The sequence below is a fragment of the Plodia interpunctella genome, chromosome 14, assembly GCF_027563975.2.
Source record: "Plodia interpunctella isolate USDA-ARS_2022_Savannah chromosome 14, ilPloInte3.2, whole genome shotgun sequence".
In the NCBI taxonomy this organism is placed as follows: Eukaryota; Metazoa; Arthropoda; class Insecta; order Lepidoptera; family Pyralidae; genus Plodia; species Plodia interpunctella.
The window spans coordinates 4,712,166-4,726,260 of NC_071307.1; the positions used below are offsets into that span (position 1 = coordinate 4,712,166).

Here is a 14,095-nt window from a genome sequence, read left to right on the forward strand (position 1 = left end):
TGGACATAATGTGTATGTATCATGTCCCTAGTGTGACACGGGCTTGTGGACACAAACAGACATTATGCTTCGTAATCCGCGCTCCGGCGAGTCACGACGACATTGATGGTGACTAGTGTATCTGATTCTTCCCCAAATTATATTTCATCTCCTAGATCAGGAACACCTTTCAGGCCTCTGAAATATTAAAAATCAATTGGTCAAATAATCGTGTCATTAATGCGGCGTTTACAAATCTTTTAAGATTTTTGCTAGAACATTTATAGTTATAGCTCATATATTTGTCGTCATTATCACTACTAGATACACGCCTGCTTATTATTTTAACTATAGAATTTAGCTGCGTGATACACATGGTGTTTGAATTGGCTATTAAACTATCTGAAAAGTAAAATAATAAGCTGGGTTTACGCTTTAAATTTTTCTTCAAGTTCTTTTTAATAATTTCGTGGTTTATTTTACTTTTTTGTTCTGATTAAAGAATATATGTTATATGATATATACTATATTGTTTGACTCCAAAATCGTGACGTATCGAAGTTGCATTTACACTTTGGAAAAAAGATTTTATAAAAATCAAAATCTAAGTCGTTAGAAAACAGCCCATTCTTGTTCTACACAACAGTAATGTACTTACTTAGTGCATTCGTCAGGCATGACGCATTTGTGCGTGCGCTCGTCCCTCACGAAGGGCGACACGCAGATGCAGCCTGGTTCACAGAACGGGTAGCAGGGGCGCAGTCGCTCGCGGGGGTTGTCGCAGCTGATGGCGGCGCAGCCGGCGAAGCACGCCTCGTATCTGAAGATACAATGTAGCACAAAATAATATTTCAGTAGCTAAGTTAATCCCATGATCGCGAATAATTGAGACACAATGCGTCTCTCTCTCTCTCATCTTCGCATGTTTCCTTTTGCGTTCAGATAGTTACCGAAGATTCAGCTGTGATCCTGTGATATTACAACTGGCCGCCTGCCTGACTTGAGGCAAGAGCATTCCCAAGGAGGGTTCCTTGGGAATGCTATTGTTGCCTTTCAGCCCTTTCAGCTGCTTGGGCTATGTGTACTTTAGTCACATTAGACATGGAGTGATCCTATTCAAAAATGTTTATAGAAGAATATCTAACATTTAAAATATATGTGTGATGTGCATTTTAGTCATTATAATTTTTTAAAAATCAAATAAATAAATAGTTATGCGGTTACGTACCTTTCATGTGGTCTATCACAATTCATAACATACGCTTTCTTTTCTGGATCAATTTTCTCCCTGTAATAACCGACACATTTTATTTGATTGAATAAAGAATTATTTTAAAATACGTTACAGATAAATATATATTACCCGTAATATGGAGCAGGCGCATGTCCAAATTCACCACTTCTAGGAGGACTCATTTTTTCCGAGTCATCATATCGCCGCTGTCCCCTAAAACTAGGAGCATCTAATTCTCTTTGTCTGTCCGGATCGGCCATCTTCAAGTCAGAATCTTCAGGGTACCTATCATAATCATGGTTTTTTCTTTCCTCATAGTTAGCCCGGTCTATCATATCGTTTGGTTTCAACAATGCCTTTTTCCTCCAGTTCCGCCTATCGTCCAACATAGCGTGCCTCTTGCTTCCGTCAATGTCATTACTGTCGTAGTCGTATCCAGATCCAGGCCTATTACCGTATGCAACGATATCATCTATAACAATAAGCTATGCCGTATAATATTCCACCTTGGAATGAAAAGATCTGACCTGGTGTAAAGGGTTAATGGATGGATCTACTTAAGAAAAATCTAGATTTATTCGAGTTAAGAAGTATGTGTATTAACGCAAACCAGACTGATTAATTTGCTAGCGTGTAATGACAGTGTTATTTTCAAAAGCAATTGAAATAAAAATGAAATCAGATATGTTTTTTTCAAATCAAACTTGAAAATGGTATTGGTAAATAATAAACACTTACAAAGTAGTAGCGCGACTAGTAATAATTTTCGCATATTGTTCTGCTGATGGCTTGTTTTAGAATGGCGTGGATATCAGCAGCATTGATTCAAACGCGTAAACATTGTTTGAAAAAGGAAACCCAGAGCGGAAGCTGTCGTTTCTTTAACCTGATACGGCAGCCGATTAAGTTGAATCGATAAAAAGAAAGTTTAAAAGAAAATTAAAAAAGTTTGGGAATACAATGGGTTTTATAAAATTCAGTTTTGTTGTGTCACACAATAAAGGTAAAATAAAAAAAAAGAACCGTTTAAGTAAATAAAAGTAATGTTTATTGTAAAATCTTTTGTCCTTGTTTTACATAGCATGTTTTGATTGAAGTAGTTTCCTGGGTTGAATAGCCTTGATTGGTGGCGGTGCGATGACGATATTGAAGTAGTTGCCCATACGGGAGTTATCCTGAGCCCTCTTTATACTATTTTCGTCGATTCGAGGAGGGAAAGGAGGCTCGTTGTCCAACTCTGGTAATATGTCTTCTCGTCTGGCGTGCATGCGGGGTTTGGGGGGTTGATATTTCGGCGGGGGTGGGGGCTTCTCGACAGGGACTCTTTTAGTCGGCACCGGTATTCCCATCTGTGTCCTGAAACAAGAGATTTACATTGGAGTATATAGTTAGGTTTATTATCTTCCATGTCTATCTATCCTCATTTCCCTCAGATCGTTAACGGCATCATTCGCTTTCATAAATCTCCTCAGTAAATTCATCTTGACTATATTCTTCTCTTTGACTTACCATTTTCCCATACAATATTCGTGATTGACTCAAAATATACATGGTGGATAATAAGTGTCAAATAAAAAAAAAATAAGTCCCCGTATATTACAGGATGGTTTGTACTCACGGCGAGCAGTCTTGCGGCAGGACACACTGGTGCGTGCGCTCGTCTCTCACATAAGGCTCCTCGCACACGCAGCCGGGCTCACAGTAGGGGTAGCACGGCCGCAGGTGGTTGCGAGGGTTGTCGCAGGAGACCTCGGCGCAGCCACCGAAGCATGGCTCGAAAACCTCGTTAGGCCAGTAGCAAGCTGATCAGGGTGAAGATTTATAAGTAAAAAAAAACACGGTATGTATATTCTATGAACAGTTTTAGTTATTACACATAAGTAGGAGTAGATTTCCTATCATTATTTACATTAAAAGTCAAAACAACAATAATATGTCTCATGTATCTAGTAAAAGCTGCATTTTGCATTAACTTTTGTGTCTGAGTGTGTATTAAATGTATACAACGACGGCTAATCACAAAAGCAATAGAAAAATTTTCAAACTGAAATCTCGATGGTATCTAACGTTCATCGATCGAAGCTCTTTGTCTTTTCAAAGAGGTGGCGACCATTAGACGACGTAGGGCTCTAAATCTAGTTGTGGACACTGGCTTTCATGACTCTTTTTGTAGTAGTTTCCGAGGGTCCATTACGGCTCCCCAGGGCGCTTTGATGTGGCTAACACTCACAAATATATCTTTAAACTTAACTTTTAACTGTGTTTTGAAAGAATATTTAAAGACTGTCGACAAATATTAAAAAAAAAAAATTCAACAACAAAAATATTCAACAACTTTAAATTTCAAAATTAATGCAAGAACAATAAAATAAATAAATAAAAACTTACATTTCATTATCTTTTCGTCATCTCGGCACGTGGCTGGCTGGAAAGAGTTCACAACGAAAAAATAAATGAGAGTTGTTATTAACGCGGTCTCCATGGCTCAACACAACCAAACTACACAATCAGTTCACTGAGACTATTCAGTGTAGGAAAGTCGGCTTTGTTTTATTGGTAATTAGGTTCACTTTTCTATTTGTCGCAGCACATCATAATTAATATACCGTTAGTACCAACGCAGGAAGGATAAGGTCCTCATTGGATTGTGATAAGGGTATGTTTACTAAACAGAGAGCTGGGTTAAGCCGCGTTTGATTGAATTATTGCTTGCGTTAATTTCGAAGGTGGCTCCTGATCACGTTCATGATATTTAGATGAGGTATATGATACCTTTGCTTCTATCAATTCGATAAAATAATTTTGATTAGATTTTCTGTTGCTTGATCAGAATCTACTGAATTTTTGGCAGTATTTGTTCGAAATGAAACATTTGTTCCAATAGTCATTTATATCAATTGGCAATATTTTTCATCACAGCAGTTGGGTTATTTCATTGGCGTGTAGTAACAAGAGCAAGTGTGCGGAATTACTGGGCCGTTCTGTACCGCTCGCCCACTGGCAACTTGTTTGCCCGGAATATTTTATTTGACGGCCGCCTATTTAGTTTTTTGTATATGTTTTGTACAGCCGACTTGCTTTATAGCGGGACGAAGATTTATGGCACATGTTATTTCTTTTTCACTTGTCTAAAAAAATTGTCGAAAAATCGTATTGAAAATATACTTTTCTTTCAATGACTGATACGAGTTTTCTTCTGAAATCAAATGTATAGAGTAGATTTAAAAAATAAAAATAAATAAAATATAAAAAATGGAGAGGGGTTGACAAACAATAAAAATAATAAAAGTACATACTATTTGGGTTATATACTAACGCAGACGCTGAACTCGACTCGCGGCAGTAAAAAGATAGCAGAATTCGCACGCAATCATATTTTATCGGGCGGCTATTCTCAGATCGCTACATCCGCGCTCGACTCACGGAGCGCCCCGATTCCCCCCGGTTACAAAATAGCATGTTAACAATAGCTCTGCCCTATATACCTACAATTTTGGGGGTCCGGAATGAAGGCCATGGCGAGATGTTTCTAGGCAAAATATATTTTAGTTTCTGAGTTATCTTTTTAGATTGTTTTTTTCCCACACATGAAAAGAGTTTTATCTGTTAACTGACGTCTTTGGAGAAAAGCGGTGAAGTTTATTGCGCCGCTTCTACTTCACCTGCGCTTTGGAATTCGGCAGTAGACTTAGCTTTAAGTATTTTTTGACGTCAATTTCAACTTATGCTGCAAGTAGTTGTGTACAGTAAATAAATTTATTAAATAATAACTGGTGAGCGGGAAATTGCAAATCAACTTAAATTTTAACCAAACTTTCTACTATAGATAACTAAATGAACAAAAAATACTTCACCGCTAGTTTTCGTACAGTATAGGTGTATCACATGCGAAATTTTACACAGGAAAAAGTTTAGTTCTCTGCGATTGTTGCCAATTCAAGGCAATAAAAAAAAACAAAGTTTTTAACAACAAAAAAGCTCGTAAGCCGAAGGAAGTTGTTTGGGTGAGATTTGTTCTTAAGACTCGAGTGCTGGAAATTGTTTCATCCACTTGCTACCTTTGTACTTTTGAACCTTATTTAGCTTTATTTCTTTAAAAAATATATATTTATTGTTGTGTGATATGTCACTTAATACAAAAAATAGCATTTTTTATTTAAATATGCAAAAAAATAAAAAAAAAAAATACTAAAAACAGGTATTTGTGCTATGTTTGCGGCATCTGTGCTAGGAACGCTACGAAGATGCGCTACGAGGCCCTGTGTGTTGTCCGTCTTGTGACTTGCGTGGTGCTACGCGATGCTACGATTTCCTACGAGATGCTACTTCAACTTAGAACAAATTCTGGACCGAGTTTATCGAATATTGTCAGTATTTTGTTTATTACTCTGTTTCATCGCTTGCTGATTATCTGATAAGACTATGTGTGACATATCATATACATATTGTTATGGGGTACTGCAGCTGATATAGGAAAAAAATTTGTTTTACAGAAACGAGCAATTCGTTTTATTTATGGGCTTAAGCCACGGGATTCCTTGCGAAAATTATTCAAATCGATAAATATTATGACTGTTGCATCTCAGTACATTTTCGACGTACTTATTTTTGTTAAATCCAACTTACACCTGTATAAAACATTGAGCGATGTTAACAGTGTAATCACTCGTAATAAGCATATACTTTGTATGAACAGATTCCGACTTAAAAAGGTTATGCGGTCTTTCATGGGTCAAAGTGTAAAATTGTTCAATAAACTCCCTGTAGAGGCTATTAACTTGCCAATGCCAAAATTTAAATCATATATTAAAAATGCTTTAATGGCTAATGCTTATTACACAATTAGCGACTATTTAAATGATAAAAAACCTTGGACCCTTCCTAAAACTTCCACCTCTCACACTTGATCTTACTTTTTTATTATTATTTATATATTTTCTTGACATGTTTATTACATATATTTTGACATTTACTTGTAAAACATATACGTGATTTATGATCCTCAAGTGTCTAAAAGTAACATAGGTATCTATTATGTTAGATTATGGAGATCGTGTATCGCGAAATGCTAGTAGTTTGTAGCTTTGGTAAACATCATTTAATTTAGAATATGACGTGAAGAAGTGCCTGTGAAGGCCTAATTTCTGAATAAATGATTTGATTTTGATTTTTTGATTTTATCAAACAAATAGCGTTTAAAATTGTGGATATTGTTAAACAGTAGTAGTAGTGTAGTGTAGTAACGGGTGTAGTGGGCTACTAGTTAGCCCTAACCTACTATCAGGCAGTTTTATCTAGCAGTTAGTTTTATCTGGAAGATTACAACATAATATTTAGACAATTTAATAATATTGGCATCGGTACGCCCTAATGTAGAACTAAGTTAGCACACGAACTAGCATTCAATACGATGCAAATTTGGTTTAATGCGACATTAAACACAAACAAAGCACGAACACGTAAACGCAAGAAATACGAGAATGCAGTACCTGGCTCCCTGACTACGTGCCATGCGCTTTTATTGCAACGACCCGATTGCATTAGGGATACTCGTACTTCTAGCAGATCTGTATTTTATTTGAAAGAGTTAAAAGATTTTAGGTAAATAGAGCTTCGTTATTACGGCAACATTGATAATTATGATTATTATCATGGTATGTAATGTAAAATAGGAAGTTGTTTATAAAGGTATTTTTTGTCTTTACGAAAATTCCTTCCCGTTACTATTTGATTTTTGTAAGTATATATATTTCTATACATGCAATGGCATAGTCCAAAAAGTTAGGCGCATACGAAAAACAAAAAGTGAGATTTTTATATTATAACACATAGCTTCAAAAGTTATTTGTTTAGCACTAAAAATATTATTTTATTTACGCACCGCCACATTAAATTCTCCTTTAAGAAATATTAAAATCTTGAAAGAATATATAATAGTCTGTCGGTAAATCGCTTATTTACGTATATTATTAAACTATTTTTATTTTATTTAATACAATAGAATGTTCAGTTCAACTTTACGATAACCAGGTGAAAGGCTTTACATTCAACAGACAGAATAAATACACAAATCGTTCGTGTCATATAAAGTGTCCTTTTCTCCAACTACATAACCAAATTATCGTATAATCTTGTCTATGCATTGTCATTGTGCTTACATCTATTAACCAAACGTGACCTGAGTACTAATAGGTATGTCTGAATAATGTAATCTACTAGCTATGTATTTTAAATGACAACTGTAACAATTCCAGATAATACTAACGTAGCAGGCGAATATATATCTATATCCAAATCCAATACGGATATGATTTGGATATAGACTGGTGTTTTAATAATAAGGCATGAAAGAAAAGTAAAAATGTAAATTCATATTTTGATCATTATCATCTGCAGCGCTCTGTGACCCTAGATCCTGTTGTCATGCTTACATATTATAAAACTAAGTCTTCTGACGTGTCAGATAAATTGGCGATAAATTTAAAAAAACTTATGCCATTCAGGCGATTTTCACCAATGGATAGTGTGATTTCAGATGAATCTTTAGGTGCATAATTTGTTGTGTTTTTACCCGAGCGAAGTCTAGTATTTGATAATTAAGATATCGATACTATAGCTAATTTACCACGTAATAAATTATTGTTAATCTATATATAGATTAACAAATGGAATAAAATAAACTATAGATATATAGAAGAAACCTATCAATACATACTTAAAGATACCCTCTCCAGGTCGTTCCCCCTGGCCACAACAAACAAGCGAAGTTAATAAAATTAAGACAGGTAATGAAGTGTCGTTAATCGGCACTTAAAGAAGGATAATTACAAGTGGTAATGAGAATTAGGGAAGTAAAAGTAATAACCGAGCATCGGTAATTGAAAGCCGCGGTTTCGGCGGTGGCAATAAGTGGAACAACAGACAAAGTACGCTCGCAGGGTATAAATTAGGGATTATATTAATAGGGGATTAAGCGAGCAACACTTAGCGCGGATACACGTACCTGTGCTTACAATTACTCTTATTACACGGATTAAACGCTAAGGAATCCGGACGCCTAGCGTTTTCCGGGTTTAGGTTTCGAACTATGTTTTTTTAAGTCAGGTTGCATACCGTTCTTGTTATTTGTATTAATATTCCTAATTAGATATTTATTTCTGTGTTATATTAAATTTAATTATATTTTTTTAATACTCTTTATAATTCTTACATATATATATATATATATATATATATATATATATATATATATATATAATTATATTTTTTTAATACTCTTTATAATTCTTACATAGGCAATACATATATAGAACATAAATATAAACCGAAATTAATTTAAAAAAATGTTTTGTCTACTTAACTGGAATTTCTCATTCTCATAAAAACAGCAACACCCATATTATAGCCAACTATATAAGTCTTAGGATAGGAAAATGTAACAAAAATTGTTATTTTCAGTAAAGCGCAATCAATTTGCGCGGAAATTAACGCAAGATAACGTAGAATTAGCGAGGCACCTGGGGTGGGATTAGGCGATCCAGATAACCAGATATATTACACAAATTGCGGGACGGAAAGAACAGGAATTTAAGGGAAGGTTGGGATGAAATTTGGTGCAATCTTAACGGGTGGCGTCATGGCACTCCTAGGAACAGTGCTGGATTTACTAATACAAATGCCCCGGGTGAAATTATTTATAAAAGAAAGCTCCTAGGCCGAAACGAAAACGCGAATTTTAATTTTGCATTCAGTCTGCCTTTAACTCGAATCTGGCTCGGCTATGTGTTGTGCTATATTTTGATTCGACTTAAGATCTATGTAAATCTTGCAAGTAAATGATTCTATTCCATTCCTAAAAAAGCTTATTCGCACTGGGCGCTGCCGGTCTCGCTGGCAGGCTTTTGTTGTAAACGTGAGGGCGCCGTTTTGTATTTAGCGCCCGGGGCGGGCGTACAGTCTCAAACATCCCTGGCGTCGTTACTGCCGAGGAAGACTCTTGTTTATCTGGCCTATTCCGGGCTATAGACGTTTTCTCCTTTGTTCAAAGCCTGCATATTTTAATCTTGGCTTTGTTCGAGTGATGTCATCGAGTTAAGGGAACAAGAAACTTATCAGTAATGAATGTCGTGTTTGCACAAACTTCAGGCCAGATCTAGTTGGCGGTTTGTGCGGTAAAGATAAAATTAATTAGTACCATGGTTGTACATTTTATACTTGAATATGCTATTGTTTTGTTTGTTTAAATTTCATTGGATGACAGTGATAATATTTAAATATTACGAATGCAGTGCATAGAAAATACGCCCTATATATAAATAACTTCGTCTTTGTTTACTTTGCTTGTAGGACTAACCTACAAAAAACTACTAATATTATAAATCCAAAAGTTTGTGAGAATGTGTGTTTGTTACTCTTTCACGCAAAATGTACTGGACCGATTGTTATGAAACTTGGTAGGTATACGGGTAGAATGTACTCGTGGTATAGTGAACCTCGGCGTTTCTTTACAATATATATATAAGTATAAAGCTTATACTTAAATATTTATTTTTCTGTTTAATTAGATATGAAATGTTGTCTTATTTACAAATTGATTTACAATTACAACTGTAGTGGTTGTGATTGTTTATTTTAATTTACATTAAGGAGGGGAAAATAAAATAAAGTACATACAATTCATACAGTTTATTTTGAGTCATCTCGACATATGTACGATAGACAAAAAGCGAATTTTATTTACATAATAATATCGATAAATAGTTACATGGTAGAATGTCGAAAATTTTGGATAAAAGCTCCTATTTCATTGGCACTATAATAACATTTTGTAGCTTGTTATTACATTTAAGTAGGAAAATAATATGTTTTTTTCTTGTGGAAATAAAGGAGAATAGTACTATTAATATTACGTAAACACAGTCACGTGCAAAATCTGTAAGTATGTAAACAAGTACCTAAGTCTCATCATAAATAAGTAATTATACTGAAAATAATATTCCTTTCTGTATATTTTCCTTTTTAAATAAATTTATTGACGACCTCCGTGGCTTAATGGTCATCATGCCCGACTGCTACAGTGGAGGTCCCGGGTTCGAATCCCGGTCAGGTCAACATGAAAAATGATCTTTTTCAGATTGACCTGGGTCTTGGATGTTTATCTATATATGTATATGTTATAGAATATAGTATCGTTGAGTTAGTATCCCATAACACAAGTTTCGAACTTACTTTGGGGCTAACTCAATCTGTGTCATTTGTCCCTATTTATTTATTATTTATTTATTATTATTTATTATTTATTGGCCGACCTACTCAGAAATAATTACATGTAATAAGTGTACCTCTAGTTTTAACCAAACATAATAATATAATTTCTTTATGTCCTGTATTAACTATTATTTTCATGATATAAACAAAGACAAAAAAATTAACGTACGTGAAGAATACGAGCTTAATTAATATGTTGGAGAAAAAAAAGAACTAATTAATTCCAACTCAAATGTGAAAATAGTGAGCGACGATAGTAATGTAATGAGAAAAGTTGTGATTTTAACAAAGTTACGGTGCAAGAATGAGATGGTGATCGCTGGAGGCGCGCACGGTGCTGCGATTTCATGAAATTCTGCGCTGGCTTGGTTTGAGCTAAGGCCGGTGGCACACGAGCGTCATTTGTCGATTTGTGGGTCCGGTCACGTAAACCTTTTTCTTTTCGTTTAATCGCTCTGAATCCCGGGATTGTTGTGCTATACATTTTGCAAGACATCTGTTCTATATTATGTATACGTATGTTATGTTTAATGATTCTGTATTCTTGAATATAGTGCATTTATGACTAGATATGGATGTTGAAGCCGAGTTGGTTTCCAAAGTAATCATAAATTCATTGTTGGGGTAGGAGAAGTCGGGATTTTTGTTGTATTTTAATGTACTGAGTATCTCGTAAAAATATGTGCTGCTTTAAAATTTTCAAATACAATTATCGCTCGTTTATGACAAAGGTTAGTTATGTAAACATTAAATAAATATTTAAAAGTTAATCTGAATAACGCTTGTGTACCTGAAGCTTTAGACACTCATTAGCCTAAAAGCAACCTATTTAAGTTTAGTCAAAAATATCTAAAATTCCGGAGGAATCCCTACACACTTAGCCTACTTACTATAGCCGAATTTAATAAAAGCTGATAAAATACGCGTAACTTTGTACAAAAATGATGTGTGTAAACACTGGAGGGAGTGCGATACTGGACGTCTGAGTTACCGACCCTTTTACATTAGATTCCTACCCGGCATCCTAGGTGACCAACGGAATGCTGAACGACGCGACGGACGCGACTCGCTACTACTACTTGTGGGAGTGATTACGCCGACAAGCAAAATGCATCCACACATTTTATATTGACGCATCGCGCTGTCTTGCCGCGTTTGTCGCTCACTTAGGACGTCGAGTTAGATTCACTTTGCCGGAAATCTGTTTATACCACACGTACGCTTTATGTGTTTTCGCTACTTCTTTCACATACAAATTTCCGTCAAAGAGCTTTAATATTACAATCTACTTAAAGCTAGTACAGATAATGTCATACTGCGTCTTTTAGGTAGAAATCAAATTTGCTAACGTTAGTTTTTGCGATCATCTTGCATCTAATAACATACATGTTCAGAATTGTGCGGACAGCATAGCTCATTTAATTTGTACTTCATCCAGTATGTACTTGTTGATACAATTTCATTGTTAGTACTCGTCCAAACTGATATGGTTGTTGATTCAACGTTCGAGTATGTACCAGATTTCGATGTTCATCCTCATTTATTTTTCATTGGCAATTAATTACTAAAATGTTATCGAGTGGCTATTGTCTGTACCTACATGCAATATTCGATTTTAATTCTGACCTAAATAGACATGGTCGTACTAATGTAAGCAATAAATGGCAGTGTTTCAATACAATCGTGTCTTACAATACTATTATTAGGCGAAAATCTCTACAAAGGAATCGAAGAGCGTTTGAGCGATATTGCAATCGAGATAACAGCTCAAATTGATTTACGATTCCAGCCTAAATGCTCTAAACGAAATATGTTTCCATTTATGTGGCATAAGGGCCGCCGCGATCCGCGATCAATGAGAACAGAATAACGGCCCAATATATTATTATTTTGCTCGTCGGACCGTGAAGGTTCAACAAAATATCTCGCTCACAGCCATTTTAAAATGAATTTCAATTCATTTGTAAAACATTCGATGAGCAGGGTAAGGGTGCTTTTCCACTAGCGATGTACGAGATAGATGAGCGGTGTGCAGAGAACCGTGTACATAATATTTTCCCAATGCGAAAAAATTGGACTTCCATATTACTGGTGGTGTGCGAGAGAAATCGTTATGCGTTTTTCCTTACACCCTGCTCATATATGTCGCACATCTCTGGTAAAAGCAGTGGGCACCCTATGGAGGCAGACTAAATGATACTAATTATACTTATATGACCAACTAATGTAAGTACTTACATATACCTAAGACAGTGTTACATACACAGTCACAAGGCAGGTACGTTTGACTCCTGACTATATTTTAGTTGACATCTACATACATTAAGATTTAATAAAATCGGAATTATATTACGGTAAATCTAGAATTACATTAAGCTTACACACATAATACTGAATATTTTGAGCTATAACTTGTTACAACTTATTTTAATGGCAAGTTCAATTTTATAAAAATAACATTCTACCTTATCCAGAGCGTTTCAGCTCAAGCATTTGTACAAATTAATATATTTAATTACGTATATACAACCTAGTCTACCAGAGATACTGGTTCTAACAAATGAGAATTACTCTATTCAGATGTCTGAGATCACAATATCGCTTGGCAATATTATCTTAATACTAACCTTAAAGCAATGACTAGCAATTTCTATTCGAGATCATTTTATAATTTTTCCATCAATATTATTGAAGCAAAACAATTCCACATTTTGATTCTAATCCAAACGCTCGCAAAAGCTCTTTACTTAAGCTCACAAAAGTAAAGAAAAGTACCTAAGGCCAAATTTACACTGAAAGATAGCTCATGATGGACGAATAGCATTCTAATGACAAAAGTTTTTGAGTTCAAATGGGATATCGTAGGATTTCAAATTGAAATCACTAGCTTCTTCGGCGGCTAATTGTTCTGTACTGTACCTACTCTTTCAATGTATTTTTTACCGTTTCTAAAGCATTTATGTAATGATTTCCAACTAATGGCATTTTACGTAATTAGAATATAATCAACCTTAGAGCACCTAATAGATTCCAAAGTTTTTTTCTGAAATGTCCTTTTTATTTATACAAACTCACTTAATGCAGGAGTAGAACATGTAAATCACATTAATATAGATGCACAATAAAGTAATAGGGATTTCATTAGGCACTGTTTTGATATCTGTTAGTGAATAGAATAATAATGTAAGGAATAAAAAAAAACTCATATATCAATTTCCGAGAGTAGCTTGATTTGACTAATAAATATAATAGAGCAATCTAAAAAGTCTTGAGAACATCAATCATTTAACAAACTGCCTACCAGTTTTCCAACGTAAACAATTATTTTGGTGTTAAGAAATAAATAAATAAATTTTCGAGCTCATGAGACGTCCATTTCTGTTCGGTTTTGATACGAGGTCTAAGAAGACTTGAGATGGAGCGCGTCGTGGTCGCAGCGCCGCAGTACGGCAAAATGCGTCATCTGGAAGGTGTTGGTGGAGCGGCAGCCACGCTCCAGCGTGCCCGTCATCGTGTAGCCCATGTTAAAATCCGCTTGCGTCACGTTGCTTGTTAGGTATAACTGTGGAGAGAAAGGGAGGTTAAAGTCTCCAGTAAATCAGTATCTTTGGAGTG

At 35.2% G+C, this 14,095-nt stretch overlaps 3 protein-coding genes and 1 long non-coding RNA gene across 6 annotated transcripts in view; 1 reads left to right on the top strand and 3 right to left on the bottom strand.

The window, feature by feature from the left end:
* Positions 1-2,089, bottom strand: LOC128675245 (uncharacterized). Its single transcript, XM_053754540.2, has 5 exons — positions 1,952-2,089; positions 1,343-1,685; positions 1,208-1,267; positions 638-799; positions 1-177 (listed from the first exon to the last, which is right to left on the bottom strand). Exons 1-5 carry the CDS (start codon positions 1,983-1,985, stop codon positions 138-140), a joined length of 639 nt encoding a protein of 212 aa, XP_053610515.1. The 5' UTR covers positions 1,986-2,089; the 3' UTR covers positions 1-137.
* Positions 2,064-14,095, top strand: part of LOC128675250 (uncharacterized) — a 27,647-nt gene continuing 15,615 nt past the window's right edge. The window contains exons 1-2 of one of the 2 annotated variants that reach the window (XR_008405250.2): positions 2,064-2,216; positions 2,816-3,053. This is a non-coding gene — a long non-coding RNA (uncharacterized LOC128675250). The remainder of the gene's footprint in view (positions 2,217-2,815; positions 3,054-14,095) is intronic. The other variant, XR_008405249.2, reaches the window with a different exon arrangement.
* On the bottom strand, positions 2,239-4,191 carry LOC128675246 (uncharacterized). Its single transcript, XM_053754541.1, has 3 exons — positions 3,602-4,191; positions 2,832-3,015; positions 2,239-2,569 (listed from the first exon to the last, which is right to left on the bottom strand). The coding sequence occupies exons 1-3, from the start codon at positions 3,693-3,695 to the stop codon at positions 2,287-2,289; spliced, it is 561 nt and encodes a 186-aa protein (XP_053610516.1). The 5' UTR covers positions 3,696-4,191; the 3' UTR covers positions 2,239-2,286.
* Positions 12,043-14,095, bottom strand: part of LOC128675247 (uncharacterized protein) — a 45,516-nt gene continuing 43,463 nt past the window's right edge. For both annotated transcript variants that reach the window (XM_053754543.1, XM_053754542.1), the window contains exon 5: positions 12,043-14,042. In XM_053754543.1, the coding sequence (XP_053610518.1) occupies positions 13,881-14,042 (162 nt within the window). In that variant the 3' untranslated portion in view covers positions 12,043-13,880. The remainder of the gene's footprint in view (positions 14,043-14,095) is intronic.